The following is an 11,340-nucleotide window of genomic DNA, read 5'->3' on the forward strand; positions in this document are numbered from 1 at the left end:
ATTGACCAATGTTATAGAAAAATACATTTTAATAAACAAATTTTAAAATATATCAAAATAATTTAAATTGTTTATAAAGTGAATAATCATGATAATAAATTTTATCCTAATAAATAAATTAATATAAAGATTGTTATTTAAATTATTAATAAAATTCTAGGGAATTTTATAAACTAAACATCATTTCTGTATTGTAAATTTATTGAATTTAGCTGGAAAAAATACACACAAAATAAAAGAATAAAATAAAAAATCTTATTAAATTCTCAAATATTTCATTGAATTTTCATTAAATTGTTTTCTTTCATCCATTTTCTATGAATTGAAAGTCATTTTATGCTCTAATTTTTTTCAAATTATAAAATTTCAATGCTTTTTCTTAAATTTAAATTCTGATAAAAGATAAAAATATAATTAAATTTTAAAATATTTTATCCATTTTTTTTAAAATATAAAATAATGTCAGCCTTCTTGCTATTTATTTCCATTGAACTAGAAACTAACTTCGAGTTTATAAACGATAGGACCTTCAAATTTTCAGGACATTTTGGGTTAGTTCAGTTAATACTTGTAGAATTTTGTTTTGAAATAATTGATGTTCATACTTTTTTTTTACATAAGAATTTCGTTAAATTTAATGAAGTTTCATCGAGATATTCGCATTAATTATAGAAGGATTAAAGAAATAATTTAATTTCTTTAAAAATTTTCTAATGATTAACTGCATCAGCTTCACAATTACACATCAGTACATCAGTTGTACAGACTTTATACTTGTACAGAGCACGTGTTTGTATCTTATTCAGTTTATTCACTATATTTATTTAACTTTTCATCGACGTCGATGCAATTTAACTCGATAGACTATGCTTAAGATCAATAACTAATTAACTTACTAATTATTTATAATTAGTAAGTTAATTAGTTACTGTTTTAGGAAGAAGAACGTAAGGAAAGACACTCTGAGATTTCAGTAAGAAATCTTTCCATTCCCCCCCTCTTACAAGAAGAAAAAAGAGATTATGCAAAGAAAGTTTTATAATTCTAGAAAAGGAAATCTCTCTTTTCTCTAAGAAAAGGTGATGTTTCTTTTCTAGAATTAGCAATGTTAATAGTAGCCATTCTATTACTTATACATTGATTCATATTACGGAACTATATTATAAAATGCTTTGTTTCATTATAATCAAATCAAATAACACTTATACTTTTGTATATAATTTCTACAAATTGAAATACGTGCTATGGAATTTATTTTTGGATGCATATTTTATAAATAATTAACGATAGATCTAAAAAAATGTTTTAAGTAAATTAATATATTCATTATCTACGTAGTGTACGTTACTAAGCACCACTAAAAACACAAACCTATTACTTTTTTTTCTTGCTGTTTTTTTCAGTATTAAATTTCTGAATGTGTGATTTATTCTGGTGACCTTTGTTAATCATATAATCGCTAAACAATGCTTAATCTATAACGAATAATCAAATTGATGGATTAAATAAAAATATAATTTAGACTAAGTGAATTGGAAACTTTTTAAATGGTTTCAAAGTTAATTTTTTAAGATGTCTTTTCTTCTATTTACGGCGATGAAACAAGCTTTATATTCGCTTCGTCCGTCCGCATGTCTGCACAATCTCTCAGAATTGAGCTGATAGAATTAATGGTTGATGCTTATGAAGGTGACACCTCTAAAATTATTTACATCTCGATGTTTTACTCATAAAAAAACTCTCTTCGAGTTATTATTACACAATCCCACACCTCTTTTTATTCTTTAAATAAAATATAACTTAAATTTGGATTAAATTCATTATTTTTTATAATAAAAAATCTATTATTGATATAAATACTTGATTAAATGGTAGTTTTTATTAAGTATTTAGGGGTTAAAAACATACTCGTGTCACGATTTTCGTGATATCAGTTTTTAGTGAAAATCTATACACGTTACGGATCAGAATATGAATCATTCTGATAAATTGGATTTCGATTTTTCTATGTTTATAATATAGAAAGATACAAAAATCGATTTATTGATTAATCTGTTGTACTATTTATTCTGTTGCATATAATCTAGCTTTATAATTTATTAATAGTTATACAAATCTTACCTACATATATTTGATATCGTGTATTATTATTTAATAAATAGAAATTTCGTTTATTTTCTAGAAAAATAGGGATTTAATTCTATCAAATCCCTTTACTAGCCTTTTTTTTTATGTTATTAAAGTATTCCCAACAGTGATATTGGGGTCAATAAGAATGTCAGATTCATCGAAAGTGGGACAACCCAATTTAAACCTTTCTCGTGATATAAAAAATTGAACTGAGATGGGTGTGTTTCTGTATATATCTACCGAGAATAGAATATATATAATTACTAATAAATCATCCATTTTATATAAAGATTCTCCCCAATTTATTTAATTACTTAATATTTTAAACAGGCTCCATACTATAAAGCCTACAAGATGGAAAGGTTTGGAAGATTGTATACGAGTCTAACGATTTATTTAAATTGTTTTTGTTGATTATTTATAATTGTTTATAGTTTAAAGGCGTATATTAAAAGAAAATTAACATTGGACCTTCAAAGGAAGAAACAGGCGTTTGGCCTGGATATTGATTGTCAGGTCATGACTCTCCTAGACTCATTTGTATGTAATCAGCATTGGTCCTACACCTCTTAAATTAACATAATAAAGTATCGAAATAGTTTAAATTATTTTAATACTTATTTTATACACTTTGGCTTAGATACGTTAACATTATTGAGTTGTATTTTTAATTACATGCTATAATGTTGGATTTAAACCGATTAGTATGATACTAAAACGCGTATGGCACTATTAAAATCCCTAAGGTACCTATTACATGTTATTAATGTCCGTGTAAATACATCTGTACGCAAACCACGTACGTTTTATCTCTAGAAGAATTTCCATTCAGGAATATTCTAGTCACGAATATTTATCCATTGTTCTCTTAGTTCTTTCAAAATACTGAAACCAGTTTTCTGATTTCTGACAGGAAAGAAACTACGCTTTTCATTCGAGTAAAAAAATAATCTAAGAAAATGACGTAATGACTTTACTTAGAGTCTACGCAGTAGAGTCATGGAGTGCGAAATCTGTCCTTAAATTAATGTATCGGTATATCGATTATTATAATTTAAATACATTATATTTTATGATATTTACAATAGACTTTCGCGAGACGTGCTCCTATCATTAGACTTAGTTACACAATTTTTATGTTTGGGACCTTGTTTGGATGTGTTTTCAGACATTCAGACAAACGCACCTGTCCTAATGTCGGGCGTATCGGGAGCTGATGCACTTTGTGACCTAATATCCACCCCTTCTGTCCCACCTTCTGACATCCAGGGAAATTTTCTGAAGGTTCATGATCGTCTCCCATGTGAAAAGGTGTAATATGAAGCAACCTTGACCTATTGGTGTAGACCAAAACTCAAATAACCTATTTTCTGGTTATTAATTTTATTATCTAACCAATAATTACCAATCGATTAATTTAAGTCAATGATAAATTTAATAATTAAATTTATAAAAACTCAAAAAGAAATGAATCTTACGTTATCGATAATCACGAATATTTTATAATTTCGTTTCGGTAATCCTTAACGATTTCATTAAGAAAAATAAACAAATAAAATATATATATTTTATTATTTATTCAAATTTTCCTTATTTCAACAGAGAATTTATATATTTTGAAAAAGATTTTGTAAGTTGTTTATCTTGGACTTATTATTTTCTCTTTCACAAGTTACAACGTTCCTACTCAAAGTAAACGAATATATATTAATGTAGGTAAAAAATTGATAGGGAGGAAGATGTAAATGCCGAAATGATACGGAAATCATTAAAATTCAGCGATAGTTACTCTTTTGCAAATTGGATTTTAACCTGTTTGGATAGTTTTTCTACTTACCTGTATTGCGTTACCTAAACCAGTGTAATATTAATCGGTGATAAGTTTTAAACGAACCAGACACTCCTCCATTCATCAAAATTTGACATTTGATTACAGAAGGATTTATGTTTAAGTAGATCCAGCATGATATATACATATATATACATATAATATTTTATTTTCACTCAACTCCCGCTGTTCTGTTCAGTTGGTAATTTCCTACCCTGCTGGAAACCATTTAATATTCAATTCTACATTTATCCAAACTTATTGAATTTTTGTGTAATTAGTATCGATTACGATGAGTAAAAAACTTTAGAAATTAACTAAATAAATCCAATAATAATAATTTTCTTTAATTTATTCCAAGTCTTCTTTATGAAAAATTTATTTTCTAGTCTTTTCTGAATTTAAATATAACAAAACTGGTTCCTTTTTTAAAATATTCTACAAGTGTTTTATTCATTCAAGAACATAATTTATCCACCTACATCGTTGTATCTTTGATAAATCTTTGGCTTCTTGACAAAATCACCTAGTAACTTCATTTTCTATCCTCAAGATGACATTGTATGTCCTACTCTAATTAGTAACCCTATATATCTTATAGAAGGTCACTAGGTGAAACAGCAGTTTATTAAACAATTAATACTTATTACTACTAATTATTATATGAATTACTAATTTATACGAAATATTACAAGTTTCTAAGAATAAATTTAAGCTAGAAATCTCGAATATAAAGGTGTAACCGAGGGTATTAATACTTGAAATTTTCGTGGAGAAAGTCTTTCACAATCGAATTTTAAAACAAAGAATAAGGGAAAAAACTGAATTTATTTTTATAAAAATTCAAATTTTATTGGATTAATATCATTGGAGCTTCGATAAGTGTCGTCATTCAGGTACGAGTGCAATCAGCGTGCTTGAATGAAACTCAAACCACGTGACTGGAAGAATGGAACCTACACATTCATAATGCTCTATATAATAGCTGCTGAAGGATAGCCTGACATACACCGAAAATGCTGGCCATTTATTTTAAGGAGGTAAAGATATTTTTAATTTTATATATATATATATATTATATATATACTTAAGTTTATTNAATCATTGCATCAATTTTCATATCAATGATTGATGGTTTATTATTGAGTATATTTAAATATCGAATGATGGAATAAAATGATATATTATGCTTCTCCGTTAATATCTGGCTATAGCACGCGTGGGAGTTATCATTTCTGACTGCTTGCTGTGGGTGTACAGGAATCCACAGCAGGATCTAACAGCAATTATTTTGAAGTAAATAAAATAATTAAAGAAATTTTTAATTCATTTTTCAGATTTTAGAATCATTCATTATGACACTTCTACTTCTTTACGTTCAGAAAACAGTTCTAGATAAGGATTATCTGATATGTACCCTTTACGAAGACAAATTATAAGGACTAATATTTAAAACTTAAGTGTTATATTCTTGTGGGTTTTTTGATACGAAGTAAATCATATTTTCATATATATGTTGCTTATGAATATCATATTCAAGTGAATTAAACGACGATTTAGAAATGACTGATTTAGCAACTTAGCTTTAGAGTTTACTATATTGGAATTATTTAGCTTTTTATAATAGAAATTTGTAGAGATAGATTTTTCTATTGGTTAATTTGATATACATCACAATAATAAAGTCCCAAACAAATATTTTACATATAGAAACATAAATTATCTCTGATAATAATCAAAATATTTTAATTACGTTGTAATAATTTCAAAATTAATTAATGTATTTATGTAAAGTGTGTTAAACAATTTAAATCGCCGTTCTGGACTTCACACCAAATGCATTATTACATGATTGACGACGTGAGATTAAGTCGTGTGACAACTCTCATAAACAAAACCGATAATAAGAGGCTGTCGACCACATTAAGCTGGTGAACAACTTAAAAATATCTCGACCGTCGTAGCATTATTATTGACCAATGTTATTCAAACGACGCCTGCGACAGTTGCCATTTGAATAATCCTTGCCTAAGGTAAAATTGCTAAACCTTTTAAGTTGCCGTACGAGTGGTTGTCACATAAAAACTTGTCTGTACTTACAATAGAAATGACATGGTTTCTACAGTAAACAACAATTGATGATGGGTCTATCAAATAGTATTTGCAGTTTTTCAAAGCGCTCGGCTGTCATCTGTTTACATTAATTGAGATCGTAATGTGCATAATATTTTTATTTAAAGAAAATTATGTAAAATTCCTATAAAATTATATTAAAAATCGCAATCAGAATATAAAAATTTATTACAATTTCCTTGCTAAGAACTTGCAATACTCGAACAAGTTCTATTGAAATAATTTATGCGTAGTGGTGTATAATTAATTTAATGCTTGTCATAATATTCAAGAATTAATGATAAATTTAGTACCAAATTTAAATTTTGTTATAATTAAAATCTCTTTTTTTTACATTTAAATTCTAATTCCTATAGCATTAGTGATACTTTAATCCGATAAAAGTTTTAATCCGGAACAACGTGTGGGTGATATTACCTTATGAATTCGAAAGTATTTACGTTATTATAAACATAAAAAAACTCCACTTCTGAAATGTCGAACATATATTTTAATATAGCACAAAATCTCGAATTAAAAAAATATTATTTAGCTTGAAAAATTTGAAAATAAAACAAAATTTTAAATTTATTTTATAAATTATTAAAAATCAGAATTTAAAATGTCACAATTTAAAATTTATTTTAATGTATTTTCGCTTCTCAATTAGCAAATGTCACATTTAACCTTTATTCCAACTTTATGGGTGGATCTGACACATTTCTACTTTATTCTTGATATTTCTATTATATTTTTGCTAATAATAAATCATAGGAAATTACTACAAATGAAACAAAATTGTCATGCAAATTAATCGGTTTTCTTTTTTAAAATAATTTAATTTTTTTCCAATATTTTCAGAATTACATATGCTATACTTCGCTTTGAAAATACATAATTCATAATTTAGAATCTTTAAAAAAGTCATTACTTAAAATATTTTTTTACTATTAATTAACAGTTTCACGATCATTTCGGCGCAAAAACTGATGATCCAAGATATCGTCCACCAGATCCATGGTTTACTGACAGTGGTAGCAGCGCTAGTTCGACTCCCACTGATGATGGTCCCTTTCTTCAGTGTGCTTTGTGCCACGATCGCTATAATAAACCTAAGGTTTGTGATTAAAAGTGAATGAAATACACAATTTTTTTTACCAAAATAAAAATTTAAATAATGATATTTTCTAGGTTTTGCCATGTCTCCACACTTTCTGTCAAGGTTGTCTATTGCAACAAACACCTAAAGATAGTTTAACACTAACTTGTCCCATATGTCGTCATCAGTCTATTCTTCCACGCAATGGAGTATTTGGCTTACAGGATAATGTTATTGTATCCAATTTTGTTAATTTATTAGAGATGCCGAAAACGGAAGAACTTCACCCCATAGTTCGAGTTAAAAATTATTCTGAAAAGAAAACCATTGAATTACCCCCTATCGAAGAGAGCGCAGTTGAACAGAAAAGTCATCTTAAAAATCTTCTAACGAAGGTCTCTTTGCGAATACCAATCCTAAAAGAGGATATTCAGAATATTTCATTAGTTGTAAGTCAATTAAAAGAGAATCATCTTGAAACTAAATCTAAAATGTTGCATTGTCTGGAAGATCTAGAAAATACTCTAAAAGAAAGAAAAATTGAATTGGTTGAAGAATTAGATCGTGTTCATCAAGAGAAGTTTAAAGTTCTACAAGAACAAAAACATGTTTTAGAAATGTGCCTTTTAAATCTTGAAGACCATTGTCAGTATACCGAAGATGTCTTGAACAGAGGAAGCGATGAAGAATTAAATATTCTTTATTACGATTTGGCAGAAAAATTAGAAGATTTCGTAGCTACAAATTTACAAAATGAGCCCAAGGAAAATGTCTTTTTGGTTTGCGATAATAATGGCATCGAAGAAGTAGAAAATAAATTGAAAAGCTTAGAAGTAGTGAAAACATGTAAAGCCTCACCTAGTGAGTCATCTCTAAAAGCTGAGCAATCCATGGAATGCAAAATGGGAGATTCTCTATCGTGGACTTTAATCATAAGAGATGGAAATGGTTCACCGATGATAGTCGAAGATTCAGCTAAAAAAATTGTCTTGACTAATTCTGATCAAGAAGAATTTGAAGTGAAAATTATAGAAAATGAAAATAAAAGTTATACCATCAATTGGACTGCAATCCCGAAAGGGACATACACATTAATAACTAAACTCTATGGTCAGCATGTTACAGGCAGTCCACAATTAATTACGTGTAAAGGAATGGAAAAAGAACCACAAAACGATACAAAAAGAGAAAAATGCAAGATAATGACGGAGGAAGATGCCAATCTTTATGATCATCGTGTCGTAGAAAGTTCACAATTGATCCCTGTTTCAGATATAAAAGAAGAAGAACAAAACTACGATGAAGTTAGTTCATGTGAACATTTTGATGGTCAGGTAGATAATGATCTTTTAATGAAAATTGGAAGAAGAGGGCGGTCCAAAGGGGAGTTTACTAATCTGCAAGGTGTTTGTTGCACCAAAGAGGGAAGGATCATTGCTTCCGATAGCAATAATCAATGCGTCCAGGTGTTTGATAAAAATGGTAAATTTCTAATCAGATTTGGTGGGAGAGGTCGTGGTCCAGGTCAAATGCAAAGACCAACTGGAATTACCATTTCTCCAAATGGCAATTATTTAGTTGCTGATTATGAACTTAGAGTCGTTAACGTTTTCAAACCGGAAGGACAATATTGCAGACGTTTCGGAAGTGGAAAACTATTGGGTCCTAGAGGATTGCTCTTTACTAAAGATGGGAAACTACTCGTAGTAGACAGTAAAGCTAATTGTATTTATGTTATGCAGGATAGTAAGATTTTAGGAAAAATTGGGTCACCCGGCAGCGGTAAAGGCAGATTTTCCGGTCCTCATTATATTGCATTAGATAGTCTCAATCGCGTGATTGTTACCGATTTCCATAATCATAGCGTTCATATATATACATTGGACGGAAATCACGTGACAACTTTCGGTTCAAAAGGAGAAGGAAATGGCCAGTTTAACGCTCCAACAGGAATTGCTGTAGATTCTCAAGATAATATTATAGTTGCAGATTGGGGAAACAATAGAGTACAGGTAAGAATCATGAGTTATTTATACAGATTTAAACAGAAATTCTGCACTGTGTTTTGTACAATTTTCTTTACAGATTTTCGATAGCAATGGATCGTTTCTCTCGTTCATTAATACCAGCACCGATCCATTGTATGGTCCTCAAGATTTAGCATTGACTCCTGAAGGGTATATCATAGTAGCTGATTCTGGTAGCTACTGTTTAAAAATCTACAAATATCTTCAATAAAATGGTATCATTATATAAATTTAAATTAAACAATCTTACAAAAGTGATATCTAATAAAAATTCGATTTACTTTTTTATAGTCTTGAAGATTTTCAGTGAGATTTTCGTCTGCTTTCGCCAGAAATTTCATCCCTTCTAAACAGACCCTAAGCTAGCGTGAAGCTTTAATGTGATCTCAGAATCTCATTTATCATTGAAAAAGCCAAGATCTCCTATTTATTATACACGCATAATTATAAAATTGAAGTTTCCTTTTTATTTCTAGTCTTTATTTTCTGTCTGTAATCATCGTAGTCTTTATACTATGACGTTAATAACTTTTATAATTAACATCGATTAACAAGGAGATATTCAAAAATTAACTTGAATATAGTCATATTAATACAAAAATTCTAATTGAATGTTTAATATAATCAACAAAAAATTTAAAATTAAAGTAATTCAACAGTGTAATTGCCTTCTTAAGATCTCTTTACGAAAATCATTAAGGAAATTCTTAATAATTTTAGAAAAAATGACAAGGATATTGTTATAAATGAAGGAAGAGTAATGTTAACAGCTAATATATTGTTATAAAAAGTATACCAATTTTATACAAGAGGTAAGATTATAAGAATTATATAATGAAGTTTATTACAAGTTTTTTCTTCAGGGAAACATTTCAGTAGTTCATCCAAAATTGGAATTATATGATAACTATTTGCTCAATTGAGTAAATTAACACGCATAATGATAAAATTAATACTAACTTTCGCAGCTATGTAATCAATTCTATTAATTGTAACTTGAACGATGACGTATATTTCTACGAAATTACTTTTTATAACAGTTAAGTTTAATAGTATTTTTCCTATTAATTCACGTTTCACTCCTATTACAAGGCGTTGCAGAAAATCGCCCTCTGATAACGGCTCGATTAATATACAGTTCCGGCAGTAGACTTGACACCCAACATCGAATAAACATCCTCTATATTGTGAACAATAAGCGTAATTCATATTGTTCTCTTCTGATTTATCAGTTTAGATCCTATATAACATTACTAAATTTCGTGTCTGTAAAAATACCTAACTGTGCGTGACGTGTGTGGGTGTCAATCGTCATACTTACGTGAAATCAACCCTGTCATAAATAGACTTTTTTTAAATTTTATTTTGGCTCCTCCCATGCTTTTCTCGTGTTGCATATGAGAAATACATCAGTATTAATCTTTTATATATACTAAATTTTCATAAAACTGAAGCCACATTTATCATTAAGAGAGTGTCGTATAGAAATGGAATTTATTCATAATTAAATAAGTTATTTTTGGGATATCTCTTTATAATCTTCAGATTTTAACAACAATTTTTATATTATACTAAAGAATATATCGTGAAATTATAAATAAATGTATATTTGGAACCATTTACAGTATCATTAATTTTGTATGACTTCTTATAACATCGATTAATACAATTGGATATTGTGGAATAAACGACTTTCTAATAAAATAATATATTAACTGAAATTAAATAAAATGTACTCGGAAACAAATTGTATAATAAAAATATTTAAAGTATAAATTGCCTTTATAATTTTTTTAAAAAAACATTAAATCGTGTATTTGTAAACAAGTCTTTGGCTCTAAGCAAAATGAAAGATTTAGGACAATCTGAATTGACATAATCAAAAAAATGGTCTGAGAGAATCCTTCAATGACCTGCTGACTAGATACAACGACAGAGAAACTGGCATAACTATGTTAAAATAATTAATTATGAGCGCCTCAATTGTCCTCAGAAGGATTAAGGGGAAGAAGGGGAAGAAATACCATAATAAAACAATATTATACAGTATACTAAATACAGTCGACCCCCCTATAACACTGTTGATTATTCCATTTTATATGAATTCCATGTTGTAACGAGTCACTTAGATTTTACAAATACGT

The 11,340-nt window shown here is 28.3% G+C and overlaps 1 protein-coding gene across 1 annotated transcript; it reads left to right on the forward strand.

Moving 5' to 3' along the window:
* Nucleotides 1-3,772: 3,772 nt before the first annotated feature.
* On the forward strand, nucleotides 3,773-10,939 carry LOC111637849 (tripartite motif-containing protein 3-like). Its single transcript, XM_023383432.1, has 5 exons — nucleotides 3,773-4,998; nucleotides 7,032-7,187; nucleotides 7,262-9,181; nucleotides 9,255-9,411; nucleotides 9,488-10,939. Exons 1-4 carry the CDS (start codon nucleotides 4,975-4,977, stop codon nucleotides 9,405-9,407), a joined length of 2,253 nt encoding a protein of 750 aa, XP_023239200.1. The 5' UTR covers nucleotides 3,773-4,974; the 3' UTR covers nucleotides 9,408-9,411; nucleotides 9,488-10,939.
* The last annotated feature ends 401 nt before the right edge of the window (nucleotides 10,940-11,340 follow it).

The sequence above is a fragment of the Centruroides sculpturatus genome, unplaced genomic scaffold (assembly GCF_000671375.1).
Source record: "Centruroides sculpturatus isolate CEXI.00-Female unplaced genomic scaffold, Cexi_2.0 scaffold914, whole genome shotgun sequence".
In the NCBI taxonomy this organism is placed as follows: domain Eukaryota; kingdom Metazoa; phylum Arthropoda; class Arachnida; order Scorpiones; family Buthidae; genus Centruroides; species Centruroides sculpturatus.

What these genes read in the sequence shown, in the direction of transcription:
- LOC111637849 (XM_023383432.1), top strand. Translation starts at nt 4,975, where the DNA reads ATGCTGGCCATTTATTTTAAGGAG. An exon ending in ATCGCTATAATAAACCTAAG is followed by an intron (nt 7,188 to 7,261) that starts GTTTGTGATTAA and finishes GATATTTTCTAG; the next exon opens with GTTTTGCCATGTCTCCACAC. An exon ending in GGGGAAACAATAGAGTACAG is followed by an intron (nt 9,182 to 9,254) that starts GTAAGAATCATG and finishes TTTTCTTTACAG; the next exon opens with ATTTTCGATAGCAATGGATC.